Genomic DNA, 20,552 nt, shown 5'->3' with positions numbered 1-20,552 from the left:
ATGTAGGAGCAATAGATCAAGTTCATTATTGACAAAAGTTTCTCTCTCTAGACTCCTAGAGCATTCATTTTTTTACTTTGGTTTTGACTATTTTTTTTTCTTTACTATCAAGTATCAACCCATTGAGGCCATACACTTGCCTAATACGCCAGCACCGTCGCCGCATTGTCTTACACTGCACCGTCCCCTTTTGTCTTGTGGTCTCCTCCTTCACTAAGTTTTTGTAAACTTAATTTTGATGGTTCTGTCAATCAGAATTCTACTACTGCAGGTGTTGTCATTCGGGATTACCTGGGAAAACATGTGGCAAGCCGAGCTTATAATTTAGGCTCTTGCCCGACCTTCCAAAATTGGCCCCTTTTTGCTATGGATTTTAGAATTTCTGAACTATTTATTAAAGGCGATAATCTAACTGCAATTAATATTTTGCAGGGTCGTTTTAGCTGTCCATGGAAACCTTTGCATCTTATGACGGATTTCAAGGCTATTTAGGACTCTTTTTCGAGCTTTCAGGCAAGACATATCTATCGGGAAGGAAACCGGACAACAGACTATGTTGCCTCTCTCTATGTTAATCGAACATGGCTAATATCGCAAAGTATCCGTGTCGACATGACAATTCACGGACACGGACACGTGTCTGATCCTTCACTGTGCACTTGGACACTTCCATTAAGAGAGGAGAGAAAAAAAGAGAAAAAATATGAAAAAAAATATATTGTTTGAAAACCACCATTAATATAGAGACGATGGAGCGATGAAAATTGCCATTTATCAGGAAAATATACCAAGGAAAGAATTAAAACAAAAAAAAAAAAATTGGGGTAGACATAATGAAAACTATAAAGCCGCTTTTGTAATGTATAATTTATTTATATAAGACGTGTCCTTGACCCGTGTCCAAATATCCGACAGAGTCTCCATGTCCTAAAATTTTGGAACTTGCCGGATCGGATACTTGGACGTGTGTCCTTGTCCGACACCCGTTCCCGAGTCCATGTAAACATAGGCCTCTCTCGGCTACTCTACTTCGACTCATCAAGATATAGATCCTTTTTTAGATAGCAAATTTTCTTATTTTTTTACACTTTGGTAGTTTAGACTACGGCGAGAAGACACACCTAAATTCCTCATTGTATCTTTTTTTTTTTTAAAAAAAAAAAAATCAACCCATCCCAAATGAACCCATCATAATCCCCACCACCTTCTCTGACCCAATGGCCCACTTACACCATGCCGACAACCTAAACCATTTTCGACCTTTAAACATAGACCCCTTTGCTTTTTCATACATTAGAAGAATGGGACCGACAATCAAGCCAACCAGTGAGGAAGAAAAACAAACTCATGATAACTTCCCCACTCTAGTAATAGTGAAGTTCAAGGATTGGAGAAATAACTCGTTTACTAAGGAGGAAACTCAGGCCTGGGTATACTAATTCACTGCAGAGCTAAAAAGTTTCCCTCTGTTATGAAATATATAGAAATTAGAGGATTAAGAGAAGAAGGTAATAAGAGAAGTATTACTACTTTTATGTATTACTCTTGGTAATATTTTTTGTGCATCATACAAGTGAAATTACATGGCTATTTATAGTAGTAAGAACCACTATTACATTGTGGGCTATAACCTTAGAGGGTGGCAATTAGGGTTGGCTACTACATTAAATGCAATGAAGAAAATGGAATGTGGACATTCACACCTTGACTAAATTAATTAACTCTTAACACTCCCCCTTGAATGTCCATACAGAATAGGGTATATGTTGCCTCGTTAAAATCTTGCTAGGTAAAACCCTTTAGGATAAAAGCCATAGCTAAGGGAAAAGAGTACAACAATATATTACTATATGCTTTAGTGTACTGCCTCATTAAAAACCTTGTCAGGAAAAACCCATTGGGATAAAAACCTGATCGAAGGGAAAAAGAGTGCAGTGCATATAATGCTCCCCCTGATTTTAACATTGTTTATGAAGACGACGCATCCCAATCTTGTGGACCAACCGCTCAACACTCTTCGAAGGTAAGGACTTTGTAAACAAGTCTGCAAGATTATCAGATGATTGGATCTGTTGGACATTTATCTTCCCTTCCTTCTGCAAATCGTGTGTAAAGAACAGTTTTGGGGATATATGTTTAGTCCTATCACCTTTAATATATCCTTCAGTTACTTGTGCAATACATGCAGTATTATCTTCATAAATGATGGTTGGACTTTCAGTTACTTCTTTCATCCCACATTCTTCTTGGATATTGCCGATCATTGACCTTAGCCATACACACTCACGTCCTACTTCATAAAGGGCAATCAACTCAGCATGATTTGATGATGTCGCAGTTAAGGTTTGCTTTGTTGATTTCCAAGAAATTGCAGTTCCACCATAGGTGAACAGATATCCAGTTTGTGACTTGGCGTTTTGTGGGTCTGATAGATATCCAGCATCTGCATATCCTATGAGGGTGGCATCTTGCCTTGATTAATAAAACAAACCAAGATCTTTTGTTCCTTGTAGATATCGTAGTAAGTGTCTTACTCCTTTCCAGTGTCTCTTCGTTGGTGCGTTGCTAAACCTGGCTAACAAATTCACAGAAAAAGCTATGTCTGGTCTAGTATTGTTAGCTAGATACATTAGAGCCCCAATTGCACTTAGATATGGTACTTCAGGACCAAGGACATCCTCGTTTTCCTCTCGAGGTCTAAATGGATCATATTTCATAGTCAAAGACCGAACAATCATCGGGGTGTTTGTTGGGGTCGCTTTGTCCATGAAAAAACGTTTTAACACTCTTTCGGTGTAGTTAGACTGATGGACGAAAATACCATTATTTAAGTGCTCAATTTGCAATCCAAGGCAAAATTTAGTTTGTCCAAGGTCTTTCATCTCAAATTCTTTCATCAAGTATTTTGCAGTTCTTTCAAGTTCATTTGGGGTTCCAATGATATTCAAGTCATCAACATAAACTGCAACAATTGCAAACCCTGATTGTGATCTCTTAATGAAAACACAAGGACTGATTTGATTATTCTTGAACCCTTCTTTCATAAGGTATTCACTGAGACGATTATACCACATCCTCCCAGACTGTTTCAATCCATAAAGTGACCTTTTTAATTTTATGGAAAGTAAATGTCTAGGCTTGTGGTTTTCTGGTAATTTTAGTCCATCTGGGACTTTCATATAAATATCTGTATCGAGTGACCCATATAAATATGCGGTTACTACATCCATTAATCGCATCTTTAGTCCTTCTGAGACTGTCAAGCTTACCAGAAATCTTAACGTAGTTGCATCAACTACGGGAGAATATGTCTCCTCATAATCAATCCCTGGAATTTGAGAAAAACCTTGGGCTACAAGTCTTGCCTTGTATCTAACAATTTCATTTTTCTCATTTCGTTTTCTCACAAATACCCACTTGTATCCAACTGGCTTTACACCTTCTGGTGTAAGGGTTATTTTTCCAAACACTTCTCGTTTTTCGAGTGACTTTAACTCTGTCTGCATTGCCTCTTTCCATTTTGGCCAATCATGCCTGCAACGACATTCTTCCACTGTTCTTGGTTCACTATCATTTTCGTCAGATGTCATTTCAATTGCAATGGAATATGCAAATATTTCATTTACGATAACATCATTTCTATTCCAATAATTCCTGGTAGAAACAAAATTTATTGAAGTTTCATTGTTATCGATGTTATGGTCATCTTGTTCATCCCCTTTCGGATTATCATCTTTTTCTCTATTCTCATCTGTACTTTATCTTTCTTGACCTTCTGTAAGGGGAATATTGTTGATCTCATCAGGTCTTTTTAATTTTCTTGGTTTAGAGTCTTTTGAACCAAGTGGTCTTCCACGCTTTCGGCGTGCTAGAGATTCATTTTCAATGATCTTATCACCAGATGGAATTTCAATTCGTGCAGGGGCATTTTCAGCTGGTATATGTGATTTTGTCACTTTCTTTGCATCTATAAATGCATCAGGTAGCTGATTTGCAATGCTTTGTAAATGAACAATTTTTTGAACTTCTTGTTCACACATATTTGTTCGTGGATCAAACATTGACAATTGTGTTGCATTCCAAATGATTTCTATTTCTTTCTTTCGTGGGTCCACTTTCTCTCCCCCTAAGGCTGGGAATACTGTCTCATTGAAATGACAGTCGGCAAATCTGGCCGTAAATAAATCACCGGTCATTGGTTCAAGATATTTAATTATGGAGGGTGATTCAAACCCAACATAAATTCCCAGCCTTCTTTGTGGACCCATCTTTGTTCGTTGGGGTGGAGCAATAAGAACATACACCGCACAACCAAAAATTTTTAGATGTGAGACATTAGGTTCTCGACCAAAAACTAATTGTAGTGGTGAGAACTTATGATAAGCAGTTGGTCTCAACCTAATTAGAGTTGCCGCATGTATTATGGCATGACCCCAAGCAGATGAAGGCAATTTTGATCTCATCAATAATGGCCTTGCAATCAATTGTAGTCTCTTAATTAATGACTCAGCAAGTCCATTTTGTGTATGAACATGAGCTACTGGATGTTCTACAACAATTCCAATCGACATACAATAATCATTAAATGTTTGGGATGTAAATTCCCCAGCATTGTCAAGCCTTATTCTTTTTATTGTATGGTCTGGAAATTGTGCTCTTAGTTTAATAATTTGAGCAAGGAGTTTTGCAAAAGCAACATTTCTACTGGATAAGAGACTTACATGTGACCATCGAGTTGAGGCATCAATTAATACCATAAAATATCGGAATGGTCCACATGCAGGATTAATTGGTCCACAAATGTCTCCTTGAATCCTCTCTAAAAATGTTGGAGATTCAGTAGCAATTTTGTTCATAGATGGCCTTATTATTAATTTGCCAAGTGAACATGCAGAGCATGTTAATTCATCTGATCGAGGGATTTTAACATTCCTAATTGAATGTCCTACTGAATTTGCTATAATCTTGTGCATCATTCCTGTACCAGGATGACCCAAACGATCATGCCATAAATTTAGCAGATTCTTATTATCTAACTTCTGGTTAGATATCGAATTTATTTCAACTGGTCGTATATCTATATGATATAACCCTGAAGAATATGCTGGCAATTTCTCATACACATGTTTCTTGCCATGTTTTTCTGCCGTGAGGCGTAAATATTCCTTTTGATCCACTATCATTGTTTCTAAATGAAAACCATTTTGACGCACATCTTTAAAACTTATAAGATTTCTTCGAGATTTACTCGAATATAAAGCGTCATTAATGATTAATTTTGTTCCATTTGGGAGTATTATGCAAGCTTTTCCAGAACCTTCTATTAGCTTGGCTGACCCATAAATGGTATTAACATTTGCTTGAAATAATTTTAACTTGAAAAAATATTTTCTATCCTTCAGAATAGTGTGTGTTGTTCCACTGTCCAAAAGGCATTGAAATTTGGAACCAACTTCGGGCAGATCCATATCTTCATAAAATAATAAGTATAAGATTAGTTTAAGATAATTAAACTGGGCTTACTTTATTAATGATGAAAAATTAAGAGTACATAACTTGAACATGAAAAAAAAAACATACAAGAAAAGTACATAATGAAAACATAATACATATCATAGTAATTGATGAATTATCTAAACATGATTATTCTCTCCAAAGATAAATTCACCACCAGCTTCACCATTGTCTATGTGGAAATCAGACACATCAAGGCTAATTCCAGGGACATTTTCCTCATTAACATAATTTGTTTCGACATGTTTTTCTTTCCCTTTAATGGAAGCCTGGTATAGTTCTACCAGATGTTTGGCCGTACGACAAGTACGTCCCCAATGTCCAGTCATGCCACATCTATAACATGTGTCTTTTCCTTTTGTGGTGGCTTGATTTTTATTTCCTTGTTGATACCCCCTTTGAGTGTTGTTTCTAGGGGGAAATTGGCCTCTACCACGGCCATAACCACGTCCACGGCCACGTCCGCGGAAATTTCCACGACCTCTAGCTGCCACGGTTATTATATTTTCCACGTCCACCTCTATGAGCAACATTTATCTCGGGTGGATTTGAGCTTTCTACAGCATTTGTTTCATTGAATGCTTGAGACCCAGTTGGTCTTAGGTTGTGATTCTTCAACAGAAGATCATTATTCTTTTCAGCAACCAATAATGTAGAAATAAGCTCAGAATATTTTGCAAAGCCTCTTTCACGGTATTGCTGTTGCAATACAATGATGTTAGCATGGAATGTAGAGAGTGTTTTCTCTATCATTTGCACTTCAGTGACTGGTTGATCACAATATCTCAATATTGATACGATTTTATATAGTGATGAATTATAATCACCGACAGATTTAAAGTCCTGAAATCTCAGGTTTGTCCACTCAAATTGTGCTGAAGGAAGGAGTACCCTTTTATGGTGGTCATATCTTCCTTTCAGGCTATCCCATAGTTCTCTGGGATTTTCCACCATTAAATACTCAGTTTTCAAACTGTTATGTAAATGATGCCTTAAGAGAACTATAGCTTTTGCTTTCTCTTGATTAGTTGGAACTTTAACTTGAGCAGGGGCATCTTTTTCGTTTCCTGGGATGGTAATTTCTTTGATTGTATGCTCCAATCCCTGAGCCTTCAAATTCATTTGGGCATCAACTGTCCATTCAAGATAATTATGTCCGGACAAGTCTAATACGTCAAATTGTCTTTTCATCAAGTCTCCCATTTTAACTACAATCAAATAGGTAATTATTATGAAGCCAATTAAGCAAGTGATAATTAAAGTAATCAAATTGTAATCATAATAATAATCCATTTAAAACATATTTGCTTCTCCCCCTTGGGTTATTATTATGATTTACATAAAGTTAAGCTAAAATTAAACATGATAATTACGTTAATTAAACAACGACAACAACAATAATAATAATAACAATGATAATAATAACAATAACAATAAATACTACTACTATCACTACATCACCGACAACAACAACAACAACAATAATAATAATAATATTAATGACATACATTAATGATAAGACAAAAGGAACATTTATTATAACAAAATGCACTTATAATCTACCTAGAAGACAAAAAACACTTGAAGTACTACGGAGATTACATGCATGAATTCCCTTTGTCGAAAAACCGAGCGCTACTTATGTAAAATGATGAAAATCATCATTGCCATTAATAAAACTACTAGGGCCATAATTAAAACTAAATATAGTTTTAATTTCCTTAAATCTTCTTCAAAGGTAAAGGGGTGTGGTGGTTGTCGGTTGTCGACGGGGAACATGGTGTGTGACCGGTGTAAATGGAGGAAGAAGAAGAGGAGATAATTTGGGTAAAGTTTAAGGAGGGGATAAGGTTTGTATGGTGAAATAAGGGGGTGTAATCCGCCTTTTATAGGGGGGTAAATTATCCGTTTCAGCTTTACACTACTGTAAAAATATCATACAATGTTCTAGTAAACTGGTAAAATAATCGTAATCAAACTATTAATATTTACAAACGTAAATAAGTATCACACTGGGATGCAAGCCGTAGTGGTCCGAGAACCCTAATCTATTCATGAGGTCAAGGGTTCGAAAACTGAAAGAAACATAAAAGTGTGTAATCTAAAAATTAAATAAATATAAAGGCTGCATCATTTTTTTTCATTTTAGTAATTATGCACAAGTAAGTAAGTATAAACATGATTTGTGTGACCATGAAATTTACTCTATTAACATGCATACAACAAATATTTCCACATGCAAAAGTAATTATATATTACTTTCTATAACCATGCATGAGAGTTATCAAACTAAGTATCATAAATAAGGTATGTATTGATATCCTCATTTTTAATCAACATGGCTAATTATGTAGAGTAATTTTGTGGAGAAATATATTGTGAGTTTCTGGTATAGAGGATCCCATATGGGCAACTATAGAGCATACTCCTCAAAATATATTTTGTGAAAGAAATTGAATCTTTGTAAAAATTGGATAATCGGTATAAGTATACCTGATTGAAGATGGTGCTGATAACGTGTTATGAAATATATAGAAATTAGAGGATTAAGAGAAGAAGGTAATAAGAGAAGTATTACTACTTTTATGTATTACTCTTGGTAATATTTTTTGTGCATCATACAAGTAAAATTACATGGCTATTTATAGTAGTAAGAACCACTATTACATTGTGGGCTATAACCTTAGAGGGTGGCAATTAGGGTTGGCTACTACATTAAATGCAATGAAGAAATTGAAATGTGGACATTCACACCTTGACTAAATTAATTAACTCTTAACACCCTCATAATTTTAAATATGTGCCTAATTGGACAAGGCCTAAAAGTTAGACTTCATTATACGTAGAATAATCAAAATTTTCCTATATATGATGCTTTAAAAACGTTTTGAGCACAATGACATTTACAACAAAAACCATTTATAAGTGATTGTACAGTTAGTTCTATGTCTGCTATATACACGAAGTATTAATTCACACATGATTATTCCAAATAACTCTTCACAAAAGGCTAACCATTTCATGACCATCCCATATTCCATGGTTTAGTGGTGCACTTTCTATTCCTTTATTAACCAACATGAGGAGTAAACTTAGTGCTCAATTCATGTACACTGCCTAATTCTTAAATTAGGCTTAATATAATATAAACAAAGTGTTTAGTTGTTGAATTATTGAAGAATACATAGAAGATCAATTAGACACTAGAGAACTCAAGAATACAAACACTAAGTAATCATCGAATGTTCAGGTCAACTCAACCATGATCCACTTGAAATGGAAACGAGCGAGCCTATATAGCATGACCATTCAAAGTCAAGAATGCGTTGCTAGAATGGCTGTTGTTGGTAAGTCTTAAGTTTGCAACAGGATCAACTTGCAAGTAATTGGAGAAAGAACTTGTTGAAATTTTTTGGCAAATTTGTCAAAAAAAAAAAAAAAAAACCTTTTAAATGCACCATTTTGCAAAAAAAAAAAAAACCTTTTAAAAGCTTTATCGTAAAAGAAAACCCAAAGTTAAATTTTTTTGTAAAAGACAACCCGATGCCTCTAATCCACATAATTAACCTCTAATTCACTTAATTAACCTCTTATTTTTTCTAATTAACCTTTAACTCTCACTTAACTATTTAATAATTAAATTAATTTATAAAAAAAGAAAAAGCAAAAACCACCACCCCTACCACCAGCCAGCCACCTTATCCCTTTCCCAATCCCCTAACAGCAGCCCCCCTCCCCCAACCGAGCCGCCGCGTTGAACCCGCAACCCCCGACGACTCACCTCCACCGCCGACCGAGACCTGCATTTCCCAAAAACCAGAGACCTCAAAAACACTCAACAATGGTGTCCACTTCTATCAACATTTTCTCTCTCCTCTTTCTCCTCTCTTTCTCTCTCCTCATTCCTCAACTCACCTCCATTTCTGACGAAATCATAAACTACGCCGCCGAATTCCTCTCAAACTCCGGCTTCAATTCCATGTCTCTCACCCTCCCTTTCGTCACAACCCCTCATCTCTTCCAATTCCATTTTTGCCCTCGCTTCCACTCCTTCGTTGACCTTCAATCTCTCTCTTATGGCGCTCAATTCCATTTTGCTTTTCGATTTCGATGACGATGACGCTCAAGCTCGACAGCTTCCCTGTTTTCGATGATGGGAAAGGGAGGTGGGTCGCCGGGGTTAGGGGATTCAAAGCGGTGGGTCGCCGGGGTAGGGAATTCAGAGCGGTGGCTCGGTTGAGGGATAGTGGCTGCTGCCATGGGAGAAGGAAAGGAAGGGGGTGGCTTGCAGGTGGTAAGAGTGGTGGTTTTTGATTTTTTGTTTTTATTTATAAGTAATTTAATTATTAAATGGTTAAGTAAGAGTTAGAGGTTAATATGAAGAAATTAGAGATTAATCAAGATAATTAGAGGTATTAGGTTGTCTTAAACAAAAAAAAATCACAATCGGATTTTCTTTTGTTAAAATGTTAAAAATCGGGTTTTCTTTTGCCAAAAAGCTTTTAAAAGGTTTTTTTTCGCAAAATGACGTATTTAAAAGGTTTTTTTTTACAAATTTTCCAAAATTTTTTAAACCACATGAACAACTTAGATTGCAGCAAATTGTCATTTTTAATCCCATCGTAAAGGCTTCATTTTGGATTACATATGAGATTTCTATTGCATCAAAAAGCCATTGCCAGAGAATAATGTTCCTGCAAAGGTTGTCAAAAATAAAAATTTAATAGGAACTTATTTTTATGCATAATAGAGATCAAACAGAATTCTTTAGATTAGTTTATGTGTGTTTGTGTTATTTAAGTGTAATTAAAAATCTTTAAACTCATTCAGTCCATGCATGTTTATATTAGGGTAATTCCAAGTTTCTCTTCTTGAGAAACAAGAAGCATTTCTCATGAGGGTAAATTTGGAATTACCTGTTGACGGAGTGAACCTAACGTTATCCCCATTATTAGCCGAAGTTACCCCCTTGTTCAACTTACCCCCTTTTGCAATTTACCTCTGTCGTCAGTACTCAATACTACCCAGAATCTAGTTCCCAGATTTCCTAGTTCCACCTCCGGTGATAAATCGTCGAAAGCTGGAGGCCAATCCGAGGTGTCGATCAACTAAAACATTAAAAGAATGGCTAACAGTAGGAATAAGCTTCAATAGAGGAAATTGAGTTTAAAAGGAGGAATTAAAGCTCGATGACAGCTTCAATGGAGGATGGTCACCCTTACCCTTTGGGGTTGACCATGCCATAAAATTTACCCTTTCTTATTGGGTTTTTCGTTTGATTTTAGCGGCGAAGCTGCTTATGTTCGCCGCCGATAATAGTGGTTGTCTCCAGTGTAGACAAAAGAGGAAGATGATGGTGTCGGTGGGGACGAAATAAGAAGGTGATGGTGTGGGTGTTTGTTGTCGGTGGAGGTGAAGACAAAGCTGCAATGGAACGCCGCTAACGTCACCATCTAACGTCGTCTTTAGTAGTCCTTCAATGGAACTCACAGTCAGCATTTATTCAGCTTTAAAAACCATTTGTTTACAATTCCCTAGGCGTTTTTATTACACATTTGCCACTAGAGAACTTGTTTCTCAAGAAGAGAAATTAGGGCGCCCCCTTTATATTATTGTGGTGGAGAAATCTTTTCAGTTTTGTAGGTCTTTTGATTGTTGGTAAAATTATATATACAAATTTATAGATAATTATACTTTAGGTCTTTTAGGTCTAAAGATCATCAAAAAGCCATTTTAGGTCTTTTGATTGTTGATAAAATTATACTTGGTATATACAAATTTATAGAAAATTTTGTCAAAAATAAAAATTTATAAATAATTTTATAAACTCCTTCAGTTTACTCGTGTTTCTGTATAGCATTCAACACCACCTAGCTAGGGATTCTCTCTGATAATTTAAAAGAAAAGAGATTTTTTTTTCTTTTTCCCTACCTTATAAAAAGTAGAAGATAACTCTTAGGAATAGTGTGCTTCCAAATATATCCTCAAAAATATGTACAAAAATGTGTACAAAAATATATAATTACTTTTTAACCCTCATTAATATGTTTGCTCTCATTAATATATTTAATGATTTTTGTTTTCATTAAACATATCATCAATTAATTCTAAGTTTTTTTTTTTAACAAAAAACTTATAATGCCTTTTTTTAATATAAAAATTATACTTCATATGTTATTAGTATTATTTAAAAAGAAAAAAAAAATATATTTACGCCTTTTTTTAATATAAAAATTATCTTCATATGTTATTATTATTAAAAAAGAGAAAAAAAAAATTGTATTTACGAAGAGACTGTTTATTTCCAAGAGATTGTTTATTTTTACTCCTTCATGGTTGCTCTTCTTATTTACAATCTTGTTGTCCTTTAATTGCAACATTATTGTTAAGATTTATTAGCTTTTGAATTGTACATTATTTGATGGCACATAAATAACGTTATGGAATTTGAATGGGATTTATATTAAATAGTGATATTTAAGCAGATGTTATCAAGATGTGTAAAGAAATTAAAAAAAATAAAATAAAATAAAATAAAAATAAAAAAATAAACTTGTACGGAGTATTAATAAAGGAGAGAATTTACGAGGAAAAATATAACTAAGTAGTTATTGATTTAGTATTAGATATAGATATGGATAGTAGATGGTCGTAGAACAATAAAGAACTTAGGGTCTGTTCTCTTCAGCCTATTTTCATTTCAGTTCAGTTAAGTTCAATTCAGCTTAGTTTAGTAAATTAGAACAACCCTTAGATTATTAACTTTTTAGCTAAAACGAACATTTCACATATTATTAATCCGTATGACCAGAGCTCAAAAAAAATTCATTTGAAGAAAAACACACTAAATATTATTGAATCATGCAAATCAATTAAGAGTTCTAAACTAACAATAATTTAAGGTATGAAGGGATGCAAATCAATTAAATATTATTTAATAATAATTTTGACATAACAGTGTCAAATTTTGAGGGTTTCAAAAAATAATTGTCATAAAAGATTTTTGTGACTTTTTTTTTATACTTTTATAAAGTCACCACACAGGCACATAAACCAAATAGTACGTATTAAAACTAGCAGGTCTACCACCCAAATCAAAGGTGTAAATACATGCCAATACAATTTCTCTACAAGAGCTAACTCCTTCGTGGCCACCCTAGTATATATAAAAGACAAATAAGAGACATATTTTCAACCTAATACCCTAGCCACCCCCCGCCTTTTTATCTTCTTCTTTCTTTCCTTTCTTGAAGATTATAAAGCACCAAATTACCAAACACTAGTATGGAAATTCATGTATTCTAGTAATTCAGATTACATACCGAGATAAGCCCCAAGGTTTTTCTTCGGATAATAAAATCTGCGATCGTCTAAGCACCTCTCCTTTTTGAGAGCTGCAAGAACATGGAAATGCATGTATCATAATCTTATTTAATGCAGCAGCTTACATGTAAGAAAGCAAAAGTTTTCCATCTTTTTCCTGCCTAAATTTTAATGCCAACAACCATTGCTAATTAGAGCAAATGGAAATGTTATATTTGTGCAAATTCGTGTGGCTTGCATTATTTTTTTTTAGTTCTGTTAGTTTAATTCTTAGGCAGAACTAATCTAAACTTATACTATTCCCTAAAACTAAAAAAAAAAAAAAAAAAAGAAAAAAAAAAAAAAAAAACCTAATGTTATACTCATTGAACTTTTGTTGATGATGACCAATATATTTAATTACCTCTAAACATCAGAAGGTCTCTTTTTGAGTATGAAATGCAACTAATACCACCGGCCAATCAGTTAGGAACGGAGAGCACCCCTCGCCTAACTCATGCAATAAAGAATAGAGCAATATTCAATATCAAATTCAACAAAGAACTTGTCCGGGAAAACAAGTTAAGCTAACAACATTCTGTTTATTTTTACATTTATTTTTGCTTGTAAAGATCATAAGGGCATTAAAAGGAAAACACTCGGAAGATCCGAGTCTAAATGATACAGAGTAAAACTTAAGAATTGAGATAGTAAGCTATTGACCTATTGTACATTAATCAGACTACAATCTAGAATGTTTACTTATATTAGGACTGACTTTACCTCATGTCAGCTGTTACAAGCCCCAATCATGAAACAGTAAAAGCTTACGGAGTTGATTGCTTGGTTAAAGACATACTCCGTAGATTTGATCAGATGTTATGACATCAATAAAGAAGCTCACTTTCAGACTCGGAGTAGAATTATGCATTACCCTGACATGGCTGTCAACAGTGAGCATCACACTTACTTATTATAGATATATGGAAATAAAATCTGAATGCTATTGAATAGGAAACACAACACTAACTAAGTTACCAATTACGAGTACCAAACATTACACTGAGAAAATCATTTGTATAATATTTTTATGAGGAAGCCCTAGTTTCTCACCGTGAGAAACAAATTCGTTTCTCATGGGGGCATTTTTGTGAATAAATCAACAACTTTTTCAACTTTATTCAACTGTGGAGCCCACAATATTGAAAAAGTTATTGATTTATTCACAAAAATGCCCCCATGAGAAACAAATTTCGTTATGAGAAACAGGGAATTTCCCTATTTTTATTAAAGAAAAAAAAATCTTCATTAAAAAAGTGTAATTTGTATTTTCATTTAGCCATTTCCTTTGAACACTAATTTTGTTTAATTATCGAATTAGTTATGGAAAATTTTTATTTATAATTTTAATTATTCATGAAAGACAGAAATAAATAAATTAAAGGAAATTTTGCGAACAACTATCGCAAAAGTTCCAACTTTTGCAAACAACTACCTTTATCTTGTTTTTTGCGAACAACTACCACAGACTTTGTATTTGTTTTGTTAACACTACCAGTTAACGAAGGACGTTTGCTTGTCGTATGTGGGGCCCACCTTTCGTCCTTTTCCCTCCAACTATCTCTCCTTTATATTAACGATGTTCCCCCTAATTAGATACTCTTTGTTTCTTTTAATGTTAGTCTTCGAAAAATTTTAGGGCATAGGTGAAATTGCTCACCTAGAGATCGAATTCATGCTATTAGGATTGAAAAAACAGATAATATTCGTTCATTTTCTTAATCTTTCTTATGATTTCTGGTTAATTGTTCATTTATTTGTGTATTGAACGAATTAGGGTGGGCCCCACATACGGCAAGGAAACGTCCATCGTTAACTAGTAGTGTTAACAAAACAAATACAAAGTTTGTGGTAGTTGTTCGCAAAAAAAAAAAAAAAAAAAAAAAAAAAAAGATAAAGGTAGTTGTTTGCAAAAGTTGGAACTTTTGCGGTAGTTGTTCGCAAAATTTCCTAAATTAAATACAATAAGTTATTATACTTGAACTCCTTAAAGTTGTATGTTGATGCTGGTAGACGTTAGTGAATACGCAGATTAGGGATGTGGCATATGTTGGGCCAGTCTTCCCCGTTTGGTTTCTGGCATCTATCCTTGACCTCAGGGCTGCTCCATGTCATTGTAAGGGTATTGAGGGAAGTGAGGTAGCACATTTCCTCTGGCAGCGATTTGAGTTCACAGCCATGTAATTCAAGATATTGCAGTGAGGTCAAGTACTGAATTCCCTTTGGTAGAATCACCTCGCACTTATGTAATTCCAAGGAAGTAAGAGAGTGAAGAGATTTCCATGCTGGTCCCAGATTCTCCAATCCCCTGCAATACCCAATCACAAGGTTTCGAACAGAAGCGCCGCAGCTTTGAAGTCCCTCTCTAAGTGCTCCCAAATTTTCTATATCACTCAATTCGATGCGATCAACGCTTCCCACAACTCCCTAAATAGGGAAGGCTAATTCCCTGTTCCTCATTGTGAGAAACAGCTCTCGTTTCTCATGGGGCAGAACAGACATTTCCCCGCTTAAAAGTCATTTGCTGGCAATGTTGATGTGTCCTCATTAATATTACGTGTGTTACTTTGTTTGCCAGCTGTATTATTGGAGGAGAATTGCGCTTGACGCCGTTAACTTTCAACGTTTATGCCCATATAGTTGATTCTCATAATTTTGACTGGTGAAGAAGGCACTCGTTTCAACTGGCTTAATTAAGCCAATAACTCTCCAAGGGCCTTGTAAATTCCAATTCCATTTCCACACAAACATTATCCATCAAAAACAAATCACCTTTCAAATACAACAGATACCAACATAACAACAAAATACGAGCTAGTAAACTATTACATATCCCTATCACATTGCTTCCCACATTCAAATACTTCTGCCGCACACTCGATTTCAAATAGGCTCATAATTAATCTAAAATATGAGAAAATATAATTGCAATCAGTGTACAACAAGATGATACTTCCAAAATAATACAATGACAAACATAATTACAGCAAGGTAAAATGGCATTATAAAGGGATATATTCACTGTTCTATCCTTCAAGGCAATGTTTTTTAGTAGCTAATCCTAATCCAAAAATAATTGGAAAACGACAAATTTTGTGTTCTCAGATAATCAATCAGCCATTTCTCGCCAAACATCAAACCAATTCCAACAGAGGGAGTGAGCCTAATCCAATTAATTTCAAAATTGTTCAGATTTCGCTGGGAATTATGAATTCAATTTCATGAATTGTTGTCTCATCACATAAGATCACATCAAAACCCTAGATCTAAAAAATTACAACAGACTGAAAGCAGCTACGAAGAAAGAGAGAAGTAGAAAACTACACTTACCTTTTACTTCATACGAATTATACATCATCAATACCCATGTTTTTCGTCTGTAATCTCCACGACCTTCGTACAGGGTAGATCGCCATTGACAGAGAGGAGAGAGAACTTAACGGCTAATAAAGATGAGATGTATGAAATCGTGTACTTGGTAACGACATTACTCAAACATATTGCCACATAGGCTGTCCCCACGAAATCCGACTCAGCAGCTCATGAAGTGATAAACATGAAAAAAATTTCCAAAATGCCATTGTGAGAAACGAAATTGTTTCTCACCATGAGGAATGGGGGCTCCCTCAAATAGGGAATTGAAAATGCATGAGTTATTTATTCTCAACCTCTTCAATGAGATTGGAATGCTTTGAACACCTCCTCCTCCCATACAAAATGTCAGTGCTTCACTGACATCAGGGGCGGAGGGAGGGGGGGACATGGGGGGACAACTGTCCCCCCACTTTTAAAAAAAAATTTCAGAATTTTCTATTTAAAAAAAAAAAAAGAAAAAAAAACAAATAAACAAAACTTACGAAAGACAAGTTTACCACAATTCCACAAAAGTCTGACAAAATCAACTAACCAAGCAAGCATAGAAATAAAAGTGTGAAAGTGACAGGAGAGTGGTAGAAAATTATGGGATGACATCATATCAAACAAAAAATATAAAACAATAAAAACTTACTAAAAGACAAAACAAATAAAGTTAAAAAGTATAAAGGTTATTTTTATTTTTTAATTAAGCTTTCTTGACTCTCGTACAACCCAATTCGGCAATTCCCACAATTGACGAGTGACGACCACCTGACTGCCGGACTCCGAAGTACGACGACCGCGGACGTCGACGCTGCCGCCACCACCGCACAAGCATATATTGTGAAAGACAAATCTCTTTGGATTTTTCCCCAATTCATTGTAAGTAACTTATAATTTTAAATTATCCCTTCAAACCCTAAATCTTATTTTAATTAATTGTTTAAGTGCTAATTTTTTAATTAAGTGTGAATTTTTAATTGTTTAAATACTGAATATTTTTTTTTTAAATGGTTGATTGTTTGTATTCCAATGTTAGGCTAGGGTTCTCAATTCTCAAATTGTTCACTTTATAAAATTATAACTTGTTATTTGTGTTAAATTGATTGGTAATATTGATTGTATGACATGATGGTAATTGAATTATTATTGATTCATTGTTTTTATTTTTATTGATTTAATTAGGACATGTCAAACAATTCACCTAATTCAAACAATTCTAAGGGAAAACAACCCGATCTTCGACAATTCTTGTTTAAAAGAATGAAATCTCAAGTACATGAACCCACTTCATTTTAGTTGTGAAATTTTAACTACAAAACTATCTTTGCGTTTATTTTTTTTATTTAAATATTTTTGTCAAATGATGCAATGTTTAGTTGTCGTCCCCCCGGTTATATATTCCTGGCTCCGCCACTGACTGACATTTAGTAGTATTAGTTCTTTTACGTGTGGACATGGAGGAAAGTACGTCAATCTGTTGCAATTCCAAATTTGCAAAACGCGGAGTTGAAAAAATGACGGAATGAAAACAGCTTCCTCCATCCACAATCCCTTTAATTTTTGCATCTTATATACCACTAACTTCTTAAGAGAGGGGAAGAATATAGCTGATGAAGATGGTGCATCATACTTTATGTACTCTACATTCTTCAACTCCTCAAGTTTAAGATATTTGAGATGACAAAGTTGACTCAGTGATGATGGGAGGTATTGCAACTCATCACATCCTTCCAATTCGATGCTCATAACCCTGGCGCCAAACTTGGCAACATGGTACCACCATAATTCTCCACCCTCATCTTGTGAAATTGGTTACTAAATAACAGGCCTTCCAGCACTGACTCATGACCTTCTTTCTGACCAGAAACTAATGAACATGTTAATTTTAAAGACTGTAGTATAGCACTCATAAAATCTGATTTTGAAAAATCGAGGTTGCTTGAATTATGATTAACATTGATAAAACCTCTGAGGCTATTAAAAAGAGTCATCAAGTCTATGAGCTTGCCTTTTTTAATATGCCTTAGTTCATCAAAATCATACAATAAAAACAACGGTAGTGTGTGAAGATATATTAATTTATCCATCCCTGCTGGCATATGAGTCAAGTTATAACACTCACCTATATCCAACACTCTAAGATTTACTAGTTTGTTTGTGTCCTGAGGCAACTCCATTAGTTGTCTGCATTTAAATAGTTTTAAAGTTTGTAGATTGTCAAGCTTGGTGATCGATTTAGGGAGCATCTCCAATTCATCATTATTTGACAGATCAAGGTACCTCAAGTGTAATAATTTATCAAATTTATCTGGTAATGTTTGAGTGATAGAAAAACTCAAGTCAAATGCCCTTAAGTGATTACAATTTGAAATAATAGCATCCACATCGCTATTTGTCAAATCACAATAACTCAAACTAATACGCAAACTTTTACCTGGATAAGTACTTTAGCGAAACCAGGTAGCCAGACCTTCATTACTATCAATTATTAGATGGCGAACTTTCTCTTCTAAATCATTTCTACAATCTGTAAATTTTGCAGACTCTTTTGCTACTTTTCTAGCAAGTTCATGTATGAGATCATGCACTTTAAATGAATAAACTTCATCAAATCCATTCCCAGTAATGTCTTGGAAAAAACATCTATGCAATAGAATTGATAAATATTTTTCACCGACATCTTCCTTGCTCTCATTTTTAGAACTTGGAACAAGATATCCTTGTGCCATCCATAGACAAATTAACTCCTCTTTCCTAATGACCTAGTCCTCGGGGAAGAGTGAGCAAAAGCTGAAGCAACTTTTTAACTCAGGAGCAAGATGATAATAGCTAAACATCAATGTTGGCATTATGTCATCATCATCATCACGTAACTTAGCTAAATCGACACTTTTGAATAACTGCCAAGCCGCTACATCTTGATCACACAACAAACTTGCTACCACCTTTATTGAGAGCGGCACATTGACACATTTTCTCACTATTTCTTTTCCTATCTCAACTAGACCAGTGACTGCTTCGTCTTCCCTTTCTCCAAGCGATATTTTTTTGAACAATTTCCAAGAGTCCTCTTCCGAAAGACCAGGCAACACATGAATTGGATAGTTTCCAATACATCCTGCTACCTTCTTGGAGCGGCTAGTCACCAAGATCCTACTTCCCTTTCCCCCTAGGATCAAGAATTTTTTCAACTCAGCCCACTTCATACAGTTCTCATACCATACGTCATCTAAAACAAGCAAGTACCTTTCCCCTTCTATCTTATTTCGAAATTTTAGATATAAATCCTCGAATTCAAGCCCCTCCTTGCTAATCATCTTACCTAGGATATCTTCCATGCTAAAATTTTCAGACACACAAACCTAGTACATATTTTCTTTAAATGCCTCTTTGATCCTACAATCATTATATACGAGTTGTGCAAGAGCAGTTTTTCCCAGTACATATTTTTTTCCAAGGCGTCCTTTAACAACAACTCCACAATGATCTTCTTGTCCGCATCTCTCCCAATAATATCATGTTCAAGCACATAAGAACATGTTTTCTCTCTACTTTTGACAGGCTTATACAACTTACTAAACCCAAAATCATTATGATTTTTAGCTGCATTATCCAACTTTTCTCTAAGTTTCTTAATCTCACTTGATATTTTAGCAGTAAATATCAGTTGATTGTCAGAGGAGAAGAAACAGCGTACCTTCTTAGAAATCTTACCACCAGGCATTCTATTCAGGCGTTGAGCAATGGTATTGAATTCATCCATCAGATCATCAGCATCATAGACAGCGTCCTTGAGGTTATCAACCCAGTTTTGGCCTTCATTTGTGAGCTCCTGACACTTGGAGTCCGCATCCACAAGGAATTTCTTGATGATTTTGATAGTTTCGAGCAACTTCTGAAGCTCAGATTCATACTTACAGGTGGAGCATAGGTTTCTCACTTCTGCACACTGTAATGTTGCAAACAGCATCTGAGCAACAGTGAGTGCAGTAGCAACATCCATTTTACAGTAGAGTTTTGAAGAAAAAAGAGCAGAGAAATTAAAAGATGAAGCTAAGAGTTTTGGTATTCTTTAAATTTTTTTTTAACAGTGAGTGCATTTGCTCTATGACTGTTTAAATAACCAAAGAACCTTAGCTTTTTGGACAACATAAATGGAAAGAAAAAATATGATATTTCTATTTAAAAAAAAAAAAAAAAAAAAAAAAAAAAAAAAACCGACAGCAAACGCTTATCAAAAGAATCAATACTCTCCCTGTTTGACTCAAGTGTCCAAATTTGTATCTATAAATAATTTTGTAGTGTTCAATAATTAT

General features: G+C 34.7%; 1 protein-coding gene across 1 annotated transcript; it reads right to left on the bottom strand.

The window, feature by feature from the left end:
- Window positions 1-18,998: 18,998 nt before the first annotated feature.
- On the bottom strand, window positions 18,999-20,239 carry LOC145571215 (disease resistance protein RGA2-like). Its single transcript, XM_081630285.1, has 2 exons — window positions 19,680-20,239; window positions 18,999-19,575 (listed from the first exon to the last, which is right to left on the bottom strand). Exons 1-2 carry the CDS (start codon window positions 20,237-20,239, stop codon window positions 18,999-19,001), a joined length of 1,137 nt encoding a protein of 378 aa, XP_081486411.1.
- Between the last annotated feature and the right edge of the window lie 313 nt (window positions 20,240-20,552).

This window comes from Chenopodium album, chromosome 12, assembly GCF_948465745.1.
Source record: "Chenopodium album chromosome 12, dcCheAlbu1.1, whole genome shotgun sequence".
NCBI lineage: Eukaryota > Viridiplantae > Streptophyta > Magnoliopsida > Caryophyllales > Amaranthaceae > Chenopodium > Chenopodium album.
This window is presented reverse-complemented; position numbering and strand designations above follow the sequence as displayed.

What these genes read in the sequence shown, in the direction of transcription:
- LOC145571215 (XM_081630285.1), bottom strand. Translation starts at nt 20,239, where the DNA reads ATGGATGTTGCTACTGCACTCACTGTTGCTCAGATGCTGTTTGCAACA. An exon ending in GACGCCTTGGAAAAAAATAT is followed by an intron (nt 19,576 to 19,679) that starts GTACTGGGAAAA and finishes TGAAAATTTTAG; the next exon opens with CATGGAAGATATCCTAGGTA.